The 14,566-nt window shown below is 38.3% G+C and overlaps 1 protein-coding gene across 1 annotated transcript in view; it reads right to left on the bottom strand.

The window, feature by feature from the left end:
* Positions 1-8,170: 8,170 nt before the first annotated feature.
* The window catches only part of syt7a (synaptotagmin VIIa), a gene marked incomplete at its 5' end in the record, with an annotated part of 128,191 nt that continues 121,795 nt past the window's right edge, over positions 8,171-14,566 (bottom strand). The window contains 4 exons of the mRNA XM_079411736.1: positions 8,171-9,400; positions 12,158-12,357; positions 12,447-12,561; positions 12,681-12,850. Coding sequence (XP_079267862.1) covers positions 9,296-9,400; positions 12,158-12,357; positions 12,447-12,561; positions 12,681-12,850 — 590 coding nt within the window. The 3' untranslated portion in view covers positions 8,171-9,295. The remainder of the gene's footprint in view (positions 9,401-12,157; positions 12,358-12,446; positions 12,562-12,680; positions 12,851-14,566) is intronic.

Below are 14,566 nucleotides of genomic sequence, written 5' to 3'. Positions count from 1 at the left end.
CACCTGACAAGCTAAAATTTGACCATGTGCGGAGAATTAGAGGTTTGTTCAAATAACCAACCTTAAGTTTGAGCAATAGTGATGATGCTTGCCTAAGCAAATACCATACGAGCAGCTCATCAGGACTTGGATTGGAGAGAAATTTGGCCAGAGGACTTAGATTTTTAGGGTTTTGGCTGTAATTTTCTGTGTAGAGAGAGATGGGGCGGAAGATATCGACAAGCCCTGCCAAACACACCATGCAGCAGCATATGGGACGCAGACAGGCTGTGTGTGCTTGTTCTACACATGCTGGACCGCAGTGAGCGTGGATCTGTCTCAGCTGGCCGTCGTCATGCCGTTTTGACGTAGCTCTGTGTGCTAGCTGCGCTAATATTGGAAAACAGATGCAACCCGCATCAAACTAAAACAACGTGGTGCCGTTACGAAACTCAACAGAGAGTGACAATGCGTGCATATGTGTTATACAAGTTTTTAAAGCTTATTTTTCAAACAAACTTTTTCAACTTCTATTTTCACCACTATTTGGACAACCAGATGTGTAAAATAAAATGAAAAACAAGCAATCTCTCCTGGTAAAAATACAATTTAAAATACATGTTCTTGATTACCACAGACTCTTAATTTTGCCTTCTTCAAAAATACACATTTATAGAAATGTATAAATTTTGTAATATTTTTGTATCGGTCAAAACATTTTTGGGATGATTTTATTTTACTGTTAACACATGCTATTATTCAAGAACACTCCTTTAATTTGAGGTTTGTTATGTTAAGATATTTTGCCTATTGCTTGGTTCTGTTATCTAGCTCTGCCCACAGTGAAATCTCATTGGTTCAAAATAACATGTATATAAATATGTTCTGATTGGCTGTGATTTTGCCTCTTTGAAATGTTTTTGCTTTCAATGAGGAGAGAAAAAGCACACCTGATTAGGTCCGGAGGGCGTATGATGGAATTGTGGGCAAATTATGGGTTGGGTTTGGCAGTGTGATGTCACAAATGATTGGCAGTTGCTTTCTTGCTCCTTCATTCCCCCTCAGCCCCAGCCTAAACATGACAGATGTGAAAATCCCTTGTTCAAGAAGGGCAATCGGGCTCGTCATCAACACATGGTTCATCAGAAATATCTGTTTTCAGTGACGAACGGAAACATACAATAATTTCCTTCCATTTTTGCTCAGTTATTTACAAAAAAGTTTTTCAAAACATGAAATCAGGAGACTTCTCCCATTTATCATCAACATTTATGATCAAGAAGAACGGAAAACACCGAGCACGCACGCACACATACAGACGTACAGAGTCGAACAGAAACAATGAGAAGAATTATTACTTGTAGCATCATTTTTAACATCATTCAGAAGAAGTCGCACTAAAACCCTGACAAGGAGGAGTCACGCTTCATGACGGACAGCTCTTCAAACCAATAAAGAGAAGTGCACAGGGAGCTGGAGCTGGAATGACAGAGCTGAAGTGAGTGAGACAGATAAAGAGAGAGAGATCCAGAAACTGACAGACGCAATTTGGACAGCAATCTGTCAGAAGAGCCGGAATATGTCACAATCACCCCATGATTGACCATCACACACACCACAGAAACAAACCCGCTCTAGTCAAGCCCTTCTGATAACAGAGAGAAACGCACAATGTGTCTACACCTCCACAGATCAGATGAGAGCATTTTGATCTCTACTAAACATCTTTCTAGAGCTACAATACCAAAAATGTCAACAAACAGCATAATGTATAACTGCTGGACAAAAATGACTGCTGATGCATTGAGCTAACAAATGATAGGGTGACTAGCTTACATTTTGTAGTGTGCGCTCAACAAATCACAAATTAGGTCTCCTTACTGTAATTATTTCTCAGAGACAGAAATGAGATTAAATGTCATGATTTTTCTTCTTAGAAAAATACCCCAGTAATCACGCATCTCCTCTAGTTTACATCTTGTAGTGTAAATCACAACCCAATTTAGGTTACAATTTTTTAGAATGCGTTCTGCAAATCACAAGTTAGATCTCTATAATATCTCAATTATTTATCAGGCAGAGATTCATGCTGATCTTTCTGAGAAAACATCCCCAGTAATCTCACATGCATCTCTTTTAGCAGAGATCTCTGTGACATCTCAAAATGAGATCTGAAGTCTGCTTGCAAAAAGTGACAGATCTCATTATGAGCACAAGCATTTCTCATCCCCTTCTCAGGAGCTGCTGTCCACATTCATTTTAGAGCTCTATATTTTTACATGAAGCCTGATTTGTTTGTTTTTTCTCTCTCTCCAAATTAATTATAAGGAGAAACATCTGAGACGAAGTTAACGCTTGATAAAACATGGCCAATAATTGAGAACTGAGCTATGAGCAACCGCTGAGCAATAAAACATGCAGTTTAACAGCCGAACACCTCCGACTGAGACCTGCATGATGCAACCCACTGCAAACATGCGCTAAACTCATTTTTGATTCTTTTTTCTTTCTCACTCTCATTTCTGAGGAGCAGCTAATTGGACCGGAGGAGTAACTGATGTACGGCATCGGCCTGTGAATTTGTCTTTCTGATAATGTTGTGTGTGTAGGAGCGAACATGGAAACCGCCGCTGTGTGTGTGGGAGATGCGTGACGTGTTCAGGCATGTGGAAAAATAGTTTTTTAAATCAGTAATTTGGTAAAATGAAGAACTGAAATGATTGTTGCTGGTTAATGAGCTGAAAAACATTTGCACGTGTTTGCGATGCTTTGGACAAGCGTGTTTGTGTGTGTGTGTGTGTGTGAGAGAGAAAGAACTTTAGCTCATTTCCCCCCAAAAGGTGCAAGCAGAAAATAATTCACAGTGACACTGACTGCCAAAACAATCATGCTGCTGTATAATACACACACACAGACACACAGGTGAATGCACGTGCATGTGCGCACACACTAAGCAGAGCAAAGGTGCTGGTCAGCATAGGGGTCAGTGACCATCACACACAAACTTCAGACTGCTGACTGAGTCTTATGAGAATAATTAAATAAAGCTCAACTGTGCCACGTAAACATGTTCGTCCTGCAGCATGTACTGGATTCATTCGGGAATTATTAAACAAACAATGAGTTTTACAACAGATGAAGTGTCGTTTGTGTACTGCTAACAGCACCAAACGAAATTGCAAAAAACAACTTGATTTTCACGTTTTTGCAAGCACAAAACATACTGCCATGTTGCCAGGTAGTCCTGAGTGGTTGAGTCACGGTTGCTAGGGTGTTCTGGATGGTTGCTACGTGGATGTTAAGCTGTTCTGGATGGTTTTAGGTTGTTCTGAGTAGCTGTTAGGATGTTTTGAATGGTTGCTGAGGTCTTGTGGGTCATTTCTGAGTGGTGCTAAGCTGTTCTTTCAGGTTTCTAGGGTGTTCTGAGTGGTTGGTTGCTAGGGTGTTGAGCATGGTTTTTAGGGTATTCTGGGTGGTTTCTAGATGGATGTTTAGGCTGTTCTAGATGATTGCTAGGATGTTCTGAGTGGATGTTGCCATGGTGTTAAGGATGGTTGTTAGGGTGTTTTGGATGGTTTCTAGGTGGATGCTATTAGGGTCTTCTGAGTTGTTGCTAGGTGGATTCTAGCTTGATTTTGAACATTGTTAGGGTGTTTGGGATGGTTGTAAGCATGTTCTGGGTGGTTTCTAAGTTGATGTTGGGATGTTCTGGACAGTTGCTATGGTGTTTTAAGTGGTTGCTAGGGTGTTTTGTGTCATTTTTAGATAGATGATAGGCTGTTCTAGATGGTTGCTAGGGTGTTCTGAGTAGTTGCTAGGTGGATTCTATGCTGTTCTTGGTTGCTTGGGTGTTTTAGGTCATTTCTAGTTGGATGCTAAGCTGTTCTTGGTGGTTACGAATGGTTGTTAGGGTGATTTGGGTGGTTTCTAGGTGGATATTCAGCTGTTGTAGATAAATGCAAAGCTGTTCTTGGTGGTTGCTAGGGTGTTGAGTACTGTTATAAGGGCGTTTTATATGATTTCTAGGTGGCTGTTCTGGGGTGCGTTTCCCAAAACCAACTATGGTCGCAAGTTCGTTGTTGCCAATAGACTTCAATGGAACTAACGACCATAGTTAGCTAACGATTGTTTTGGGAAGTGCACCCCTAGATAGTTGCTAAGCTGTTCTTGGTGGCTGTTAGGGTGGCTGCTTGGTGGCAAGTATTGTTGTTAGGGTGTTTTGTATGGTTTATAGTTGGATATTCGGTTGTTCTGGATAGTTGCTAAGCTGTTCTTAGTTCTTAGTGGCTCCATCGCACATGTTGACATGTCGAGCTGCTACAACAACAAACTCACAATGTACAGGAAATCAAACTACTAGTGGCTTACTTATAGACTCTGAACATTAAACCTCAGCTTTAACGTGTCTGAATGGGTTTTTTTGTTTGACACACATTACAGAAGTTAAATAGTTCAGAACTCAAACAATTTACTTTCTCAATATTTACTTTCTCCAGTCAGCAGCAGCATAAGTGTGACAGCAACACCGCTAGCACACGTATGCAGGCACAAACACATATGTACGACGGTCAACCAGCTTCGATTGGCGAAGCGAAAAACAAGGTGACCCCGACAGCACCTGCACACACATACACACTGAAAACATGCTCAAGTTTGGCTCATATGAGCGCATACTCAGCCGATGTTGCATCACAATGTTTGTGTACGCTAAAGGCTAGGATATGGAGAATGAACACAAACAATTTAAGCGGTACTATTAGAGCGCTCTATTAAATGCTCCACTGATCTGAGATGGCTCTCAGCTGAAAGCAGATGTACTGCGGACCCTTAAATACAGTCTGGAAGACGCCCTGCATTGTTGCCTCCGATCTGCCTCAGCACGGACAGTCTAGAATCGAGTAGCTGAAAATTATTACGAGGCCTTCTGGTGATTTTATTCAACTTGCAGTATAACACCAATAATAAAACTTTAACAGCTAAAGAAATGAAAAATACACAAAATTCTCACAAAAAGCTGTTTTACTCTACGCAACAATGCACTCTCATGGTGGCGCCATGTTGAGGTCACATGCAAGCAGCAACCTTCCGGACTCTCTCTTGAATCCAACACGGAAGTGAGTTAAACTGCAATTCATCAACTGGCTGCTAGAGACGGGCTCCAAAAGTGAGTCAGTCCCATAGACCCCCCCATGATAAAATGCCCAACTTTACAGCAGAAAAAAATATATGTTTACAGCCTGGTACAAAAAGTGGTTTTCCTCTATATAGCTAATTTTGCCCTTCATGACAACTGTAAATTATATTAAGCCTTAAAGTTCTGTATATTTAAGGGCGTGGCCACTTGAGTGACAGGTGGATTGCAGCTGCTGTCACTACCGTCGAGCTAAGCGGCTGTGGTTTCAGCAACCAGGCACCTCAGCTCCACACACATCCCGCCGCTTTTCCCATTTTTGATTATCTGGGCATGACGTGCAAGATGACTGGCTCCGCCCACTTTGGGCTTTAAAAATGCTCTTAATATAACGGATAGTTCTGGACCTTTATTCTGATTGGTTGAGCCGCGTTCAAAGCTATTGTAAATTACTCTACAAACATACACCTGTATTGCTCAGCAACCACTTTGCTGCAATCACAACCTTTCTTAGGAACTACATTGTTTGGCAGAAAAATAATGTTTTTATTAATATCATTACATTTTATTTGCTTAGTTTTATTTTGTGAAATAATATAAGCAATATCCCGTGAAGCCGTGGTTTACAGTGAATTTATAACAGCCAAGGGGGTTTGAGGGTTTTTTTCAAACAACACCCCTTAGCTGTTATAAATTCACTGTAAACCACGGCTTCGCAGGGCTTATTGCTTTAATCAAAGATACACTAACAGTCAAAAGTTTCAACACGTCAAAGTGAAATTATGTTTCTTATGATGCTTTTGTTCCAAAAGCTTCTGCTCAAATGTCTTTGTGTACAAAATTATGCAAAAACATTTGTGCAAAAGTTATAATAGTAATAAAAAGAAAAAGAGCAAATCCAAAAGTCTTCATTTCTGTCACACATTTTGGTAACTATATAAATCCCTATACTATAACTATATAAATTTAATAATTTGACGACTTTATTCTTAAGTGAAAACAACAACAATAAAGAATAAATAATCATAATAATAAATAGCATAAATAAAAAAATGACATCATAAAATGGTGTAAAGAGTACAATACGTGTTCAAACCTTTGGACAAGTAATGTATATTAAAAAGTAGCATGCAACTAGAGATTAGTGCAAGTAAAGCACAGGATATCAGCTAGTTATTACTGAAACTAATATTAGAAATATGTATTCAAGTGCATGAAGTGTGCTAAATAAATTTAATATTAAACATGTATTGGTCTCACATCAAATTTAGCAGCCATAATTGGAGATAATTTGCTATATTTTAGGCTGTTCTGGATCCTGTTTTGGTATTGCTATTGTTACGGAGTGCTAAAAAAACTTTTTATAGCTCATGACATAGGTGCAAAACAGTCTGTCCTGTTCAAGGTCTCAGCCCAGAATAACTAGTTGTTCTTGAGCGGGAGTGAGAAATTGTACAGCGTCCTCTGCTTCTGTGTCTCGATGTCAAGCTGAGCGTCTCTACACTATTGCACACTCGCTCCGTCCCCATAGCGACCCCATGGCAACACCACACCTCACGCTAACACATGCCTCGTCATGCCGCGAGCAGCCGGTCTGCATAAATGACACGGTCATGACAAACACTCACACGTACCAATCACATACACAGAATAACAAAGCATTTGATAGAGAGAGAAAGAGAGAGATCGTCTGTCCAGCACAGTCCAGCCTCCCCGAACGTGCCGTTTACTCTTTAAAACGCTCCTCCCTTAAAATACAAAAACTATTTATTATTGTATTAACAATTACTATTATATTTCTCAGTGTTACACCATTAAAAAGTGCAGCCCACATTTCTCCAACTCTCTTCAGAGGAGAAAAGAGAAAAGAGTCTCATAATAAGACGGAAGGAAGCCATGAGAAAATAGAGCAGCATATTCACACACTTTGATTATTTTTAACATCAATGAAGATACACATTAATGCTGTAATACACGCACAGGCGAATCTCACAGAACATGTCTGGATCCTATTTCACCTCAAAATCAAAAGAAGGAAATGAGATTTATATTTGCATAAAGAAAATAAAGCCTGTTTTTCAGACCATTTACCTTTTCTGCAATTGTGACATTATTTTCATGACAATTAAGCACATTTTACTCCATTACCATAATGTAAACTTTTTTTTATATAAGATTCATACATTGTGTGCAGTAATATTAATTGCTGAGCTGTAATGTATGCATTATTTTAGGCAGAAACGAAATATATTAAGGTTATCAGAATCAACGAATAGCAAGAATTACGGAGAAATTAAATAATTTACTGAAAATTTGGGTGAAAATGTGCATAATACCAATCATTATATATATATATTTAAAAAATCCATTATAATTATTGTCGTATTAAATGATTAAAAAACATAAACAAATATTTATAAAATTATATATTTATTATAATTATAGTAGTATTCAATTTTTAATCATTTTAATTGCAGTTTATATATATATATATATATATACAGTATATATATCATGGCAGCATGATACAGCCTTTAATTTTTAAATTTAATATAAATATAAATTATAATATGAGCATTTGGAGGTAAATGTGTTTTTCCTGAAAATATAATCACAATAAAAAATGTAATTGTGCTTAAAATCATTCGTCATTTTCTTTATTCAAAATAAATATAAAAAAAAATTTCTGTCGATTTTTTGGGATAAAACGTGACCAGGTCATGTTTGGGTGAGATTCATCCCCGCTACGTCCTGAAACAGTCTCATACGCACACATACGTGGGTAAAGGCAGGGTTTTTCCCGTTAACTGGAGGGTTTCTGTAAAAGATGAGCCCCTATCAGCGCACACACACACATACACACACAAAGAAACACGTCACTAGAGCAAAGTGTGGCGAGAACTATCTGGCGCACTCGGCGCAAAATCAACTTTTTGCTTCTATATTTCACAGCAAATCTGGAAGAACAATTCTGATTGGTTTATTCAAATGTCCTTTTGATGAAAAAAAGATGACATCAAGGTTTTTTTTTTTTGTATGTGTGTGTACTTTTTTTTTCTTCCATCCGGATTCCATCCCAGAAGACCTGGAACAATCCTTCGAGAAAGTCATTTTCTTTTTCCGCCCTGGTGGTTAATGTTTTTTAGCGATATTTCAGTTGGATCTACGACACGTCACTTACAGCACACGAACGACAAGGGATCCCGAGAAAAAGAGGGACTTCACTACTATTGTGCCAGCAATAAAGAGAAAGCACAGAGGAAAAAAGCAAAAGAGACGAGGATGGAGTTAATTTGCTGTCTTTAAGTCTCCAGATGGCGTAAGGTTTCAATGTCTGCGGCTTTCAGCTGAACCAATCGGAGCTGTTTACTTAGAAGAAGAAATAGAGGATAGAGAGAGAGAGTGAGAGAGTGAGAGAGAAAGAGAAGGAAGGAACAAAGGTACGGAAAATCAGGTCAAGTGGGAAAGACGCGGAAAAAGAGGCTTGGAGAGGTCAGGGATTTCGAGAAAAACAACTATAAATGGAGACTAAAAGAACCGAGAGGCTGTTAATGGAAAGAGGGCGTCTCGTTTTCCCTCATGGCTTTAATTACTCGCACGGGACGTCTGAGACCTGGAAAAATACAACTCCCAGAGTTCCTGCGACTCGATCCGTTTCAGCAGTGGCCAATTTAAAGGCTGCCAAATGAGCTCCCATGAGCCTCCGGGTCTAGACGCGAGTGGTTGGTTCGATGAGACGAGGGACAGGGCCGAGCTAATGCGTTCACACATCCAAAAGATGTCAGACCTCTCCAGCCTGAGGAACAGGGGAATAGGGCTATAAAACCAAAACAGGAAGGAAACGGCATCCTGGTAACGTGTAGTTGCGGCGCAAACGCTCTCAGAGCATCTTTAAATGGCTTTGTTGGATTGAGCGACTATCCCAGAGTCCAGAACGGATGCTAATGCACAAAAGAACCGTTGGCGTTATTAGCTAAAAAGCAGGCATTTGGACTACATGTTACCAGAGTAAATAAAGACGAAAGTGGAGAGAGAAGCTCAAAGGTTAAAGGTTACAAGAGTGGATGGCTAAAAGTACCCGTGTTGTGCCGTCAGGCAGCAAGTTAGTCTTGTGCATAAGGACGGGGTTTCGGGTCAAAGGGCAAATGGGGTTCGGCGGGGGAGATGGGAAATGAAGAGGGCGAATCAGGCTTTGAGGGCGTGCCACTGTGCCACGTTTGTGCGTGGCCGGCTCAACATGTCCTTCCAGTGTTTGACCTCAGCAGGGCCGCTCTTCCATGACAAGTAGATCTGAGAGAGAGAACGAAAGAAAAAGAGATGATGGTAAACAAGACTGAAGGGCACAGCAGGGTTCCCGCTCTTTTCAAAACCAGGTGGAGAATCGTAAAGAATTTAACGACTCGTTTCCAATTCCACTAAATGATTCCATTAATGATTCTTTTAGTAGTTTTGAAGAACCCCATTTTCTGTCGTCGTGCCGCTTTTGATTCAGTACGGCTGCTGAACCGTGGTGCCGAAAACACGGTCAAAGGACTTTAGCACTAAGTTCTGCAACAGTGAACGAATTTAGATTTTCAAGAATTGTTAACAGAAACGAACATCATGGAAATCATTTGATTCTAGTATTTTGTTTTAAAAATAGAACCGATTCCCAACCCTTTTAAATGATGAATTTTTAATATGTTTATTGTATAATATTATATCATTTAATATATATTATTATACATGCAATTATGCTTAATATATCATATTTAATATAACATTTTTAATATATAATTTCTTCCAAAAGGCACTGGGAGGTTTGATTAATTTTAGTCAATTAGCCAGTCATTTGGATGGTTTATTTTAAATTAACCAATTCATAAAAAGATTAAGATTAAAAGATTCATTAAAAAGTGCTGTCAAATGATTAATCGCAATTAATTGCATCCAAAATAAAAGTTTTTGTTTACATAATATATGTATGTGTACTGTGTATATTTATTATATATATATATATATATATATATATAAATACACACACGTGTATATTTCAGAAAAATTTAACTTTTATATATTAAATATATTTATTTATAATATAAATTATATGAATACAAATATAGACATGTAAATACATGTAAATATTTTCAAAATATATACTGTGTGTGTGTGTATTCATATATACATAATAAATATACACAGAACACACACATATATTATGTAAACAAAAACTGTTATTTTGGATGCAATTAATCGCGATTAATCGTTTGACAGCACTAGTAAAAAGATAAATGTGCTGCATTTCACATCTTTTTCTGTAGCAAAATATATTTAGTTTAATGCTACTGTTTATCTCTGTGTTTTTAATGAAGTTCTACAAATTTGTGTTTAAATTACAGTAAATACGCTGCTCTAATAGAGAGTATTTTTTGCAAAATAAATGCTGATGTGTTGCTAAAAGTAAATATCAATTTGACGATAATATTTTTTTATTATATTGATCATGTGATCATATTGATAACTGATCATTAAATTATATTGATCTTTATAAATAAACTGAGATGAGATGTGTATTTTATATAATATTTTAAATGTATTAACTATAATTATGTTTTATATAACATCTAATTATATTATATATATATATATATATATATATATATATATATATATATATGGGATGTAACGATATCAAAATCTCACGCTACGATAATATCATGATATAAAGTCCACGATACAATATTTATTGCGATATTTAAAAAAAAAAGACAAATTACAAGTCAAATTATTCTAATCTAATGCACAAATTAGAATATAATAATAATAATAACAACAACAACAACTACAGTAATAACCATTTATTGTAAAACAATTGGACTGTAAATAATGAAAATGAATATTTTATAGGTATATTATTTTTGCTTTACACTACAGCAGGGAAATTACAATACGTCTTTCCTAATTTCTAGAGATATTTTGAATTTGGATTGCATTTAAACTGCTGTCAGCAATTCATACAGCACCTTTAAGCTTTTAATTTGACGGAAATTGCAGTAGAGCTTTTATTTTGAAGGAAAACTCCAGCTTTAGTGAAACCATGCTTACAAAAACAAAAATGCGTCTCGCTACAAATCTAGTAAAATGCTGTAATCATCTGCTGCGAAAATAAAGCCTAACTGGTGGCTCACAACTCACAGCACGTGCAATAAATGAGTTGAGTGCATTCATTCACTATGAACGGAGCCGTTCTGAGGTGTGGAAAACACCGGATCACGAACTGATCGCATGAATGAAGTGCGCGCTTCACTTGGAAACATGCAGCGAAAACAGACTTGATGAAGGGATTAAGCCATATTGTGCTTTCGGTTTTAGTTCGTTTGACAGATACTGTACCAAAGCATAACGGCCCAAAACACAATTTTCAAGACCTTTTATGTTAGAATAAGAAGTTTAAATATATTTTAAAAACTAAATTTTTTGCCTAGAAGACCTATCGTTTAATTTTGTCATGCGAAGACGATAATATCGAGACTATCGCGATATCATGATATTGATAATATCGTTACATTCCTAATATGGGCCTAATATATACACAGGCGTGCACAGTAATAATATCATTATTGCACTTTAATTAGGTCGTTTTTTTAAATAAATTAAAATAATAAAGTGTGATAGCACTATATTTTAAAATAAAATAATTTTAAATAAAAATACAATTATTTTATAGTACATTTATAAAATACAATGCTAATGTTTACATATAATTTTTTATATGAATTTTCATAATTTTCAAAGCTAAAATCAGCAAGCTTTTATTTTGGTGGGTTGCTGGCAAGTATGTGAACGCGCTGTCTTTTTTAGAGCTACTGATTGAAGCGCTGCAGTGAATAAATCACAGTTTTGCGTTTTGTTCTGAAACTGGCAGCAGATAGCCTAGATTTATGCTTTCAGTTCGAAGGGAAATCTTATACAATATTACAGTTAGTCGATATATAACGGTGATTAATTTCAACCGTGTCGGTATGCAAATAAGCGGTCTGAATTTCTAAATATATATAAAGGAAGCACCTTTCCAATGACATCGTTGCGGCTCAGTCGATCCTTGTCCATGACGGTGATGATGATGGTGGTCTCTCGGAGAACATGTGCGGGCACGTCAAAAGGGAAGGACTCGTTAAAAACGGGGTTCAGGCAGCGTTTGATGGTGACTGTCTTCTTCTTCTCCACTCGCTTGTCTTTGTGCATTAGCCATACTTTTACATACGGGTCTGCAGCCAATCAGAGAACGAGAGGCCGTGAGTTATGCAAATGAGACATGCAGCTATTCATGCCCATGTGTTTGTTATTATACGTGTACCTGAGGTGCCCCCGATGTCCATGGCTTTGAGGTTGCGAGCTTTTATGATGTTAACAGTGATGGTGTTGGCAGTGGGGTTATAACACAGAGACAACAGCAGATCTCCACGACTTCCCTATAACACACACACAAGCCTGAATGAGATTCGAGAGTGAGGATTTTCAGAAAATAATGCCATCAAGGTCAGTCTGTTACTCAAACAAATCTGCTTTGATTGTATGGAAAGTGACTCACGCTGCCATCACTGCAGGGTTTGAGATCCTTCCAGAACGTCTTCAGCTGTCCGAGCTCCACTTTATTCAGAGGAATCGAGACCTCTCCGATCGGGTCGTTACGGCTGAACCGATCGTAATCCAGCACCTGGAGATATAGTGTTCGCTCCCGCACCTTCTCATACGGGAACCCTGAGGAAATGTGAGACGGGAGAAGTTGATTCATCTGCAATGATGAAAGCAGGACATACTTCATCCCAAAATTAAAGTTGAAGTGAAGTGAAGTGACATACTGCCAAGTATGGTGACCCGGAATTTGTGCTCTGCATTTAACCCATCCAACGTGCACACACACAGCAGTGAACACACACACACTGTGAACACACACCCGGAGCAGTGGGCAGCCATTTATGCTGCAGCGCCCGGGGAGCAGTTGGGGATTCGGTGCCTTGCTCAAGGGCACCTCAGTCGTGGTATTGAGGGTGGAGAGAGCGCTGGACATTCACTCCCCCCACCTACAATCCCTGCCGGCCCAAGACTCGAACCCACAACCTTTGGATTACGAGTCCAACTCTCTAACCATTAGGCCACAACTTCCCCAGCAGGGGATAATGAAAGCAGGACATACTTCATCCCAAAATTAAAGTTGTCATATGACGTTTCTAAAAAGAACATTATTTTGTGTTTTTGGTGTAATGCAATGTGTTTATGTGGTTTAAAGTAAAAAAAAACACATTATTTTACACATACTGTACATTATTGTTACTCCTCTATGCCCTGCCTTTCTGAAATGCGCCGATTTTTACAAAGCTCATCATTCTGAGAAGCAAGGCGTGCTCTGATTGGCCAGCTATGCGCTGTGATTGGCCAAATACCTCAAGCGTGTGATGGAAATGTTACGCCCCTCACCGTATTGCGATGGCGTTTCCCGGCGAGACGAGACCAAAACAATAAAACCCATTACAAACGAGGCATTTGTTGCATCCAGTGGGGACATAATTACTGATTATATTGACTAATGCCATCTTTTTAGGCGCCGCGTCGTATCGTGCCGCATAAACATTACCATGTCTGCATTTGTGATCGGAGAAAGGACAAACAACAAGAGCTACTCTACACTGCTCAAAACTCGCATTTGAATAGTCAGTAGCAGAAACGTACTTACAGGCTGTGAGTCAGAAGCGTCAGACTGTCCTTGCAAAGTTGGAATTGCCCCACTTTATAGAAACAGCCTTTGTGCGAGCCAGCATTGTAGGCTACTCTCCTGCCAGGTTCAGGAAATAGTCCTTCGTAAAATGTGCTGCACACACTCAAATATTTGCTTTGTACTGTTCTGGAACAGTGTTGTAAATACAACTTAACCACTGATTTCTAGTTGTGTCCTCTTTTGGAAGCCCAAACAAAGTAGTTTCGCTTTCACAACGAAACAGCGTATCCAGGACATGGCGCAGGCGGCAGCAACAATACTACAGCAAGAATGAAAGTTATGCCTTCTTTCATTGCGTATACATTTGGGCGGTGTTATGAAAATCTCCCCACATCGTGACGTAGACGTGTTTGAATGAGCCGTTTTAGGGGGATGTGGACAAGCCTTAACTTTTATAAAGAATATCTCTTTGGTTTTGAGACTTTAGTCTTTGCAACTTCAGGGATCTTATCTATGCATAAACAGCTTGTAACAATATCAATAATAAATAAATAATAAAGAAAAGGGAGAACTTGAAATCGCATCATATGACCCCTTTAGAAGAAAATGTTTTGCATAGTAAAACCAGAAACATTTTTGCATTGTGAAATTTTCCTGATTAGGCATATTAGGCATATTTCCTCCTCAAATTCTCATTAGTGTCATCTAAAAAACAAAAACAAAAACAACCTCTCTCATTATTGTATTAAGTCCTGCTATTT

Source organism: Barbus barbus (assembly GCF_936440315.1).
Source record: "Barbus barbus genome assembly, chromosome: 48".
Taxonomy (NCBI): Eukaryota; Metazoa; Chordata; class Actinopteri; order Cypriniformes; family Cyprinidae; genus Barbus; species Barbus barbus.
The sequence above is the reverse complement of the archived record's forward strand: the minus strand, read 5'-3'. Positions and strand labels throughout refer to the sequence as shown.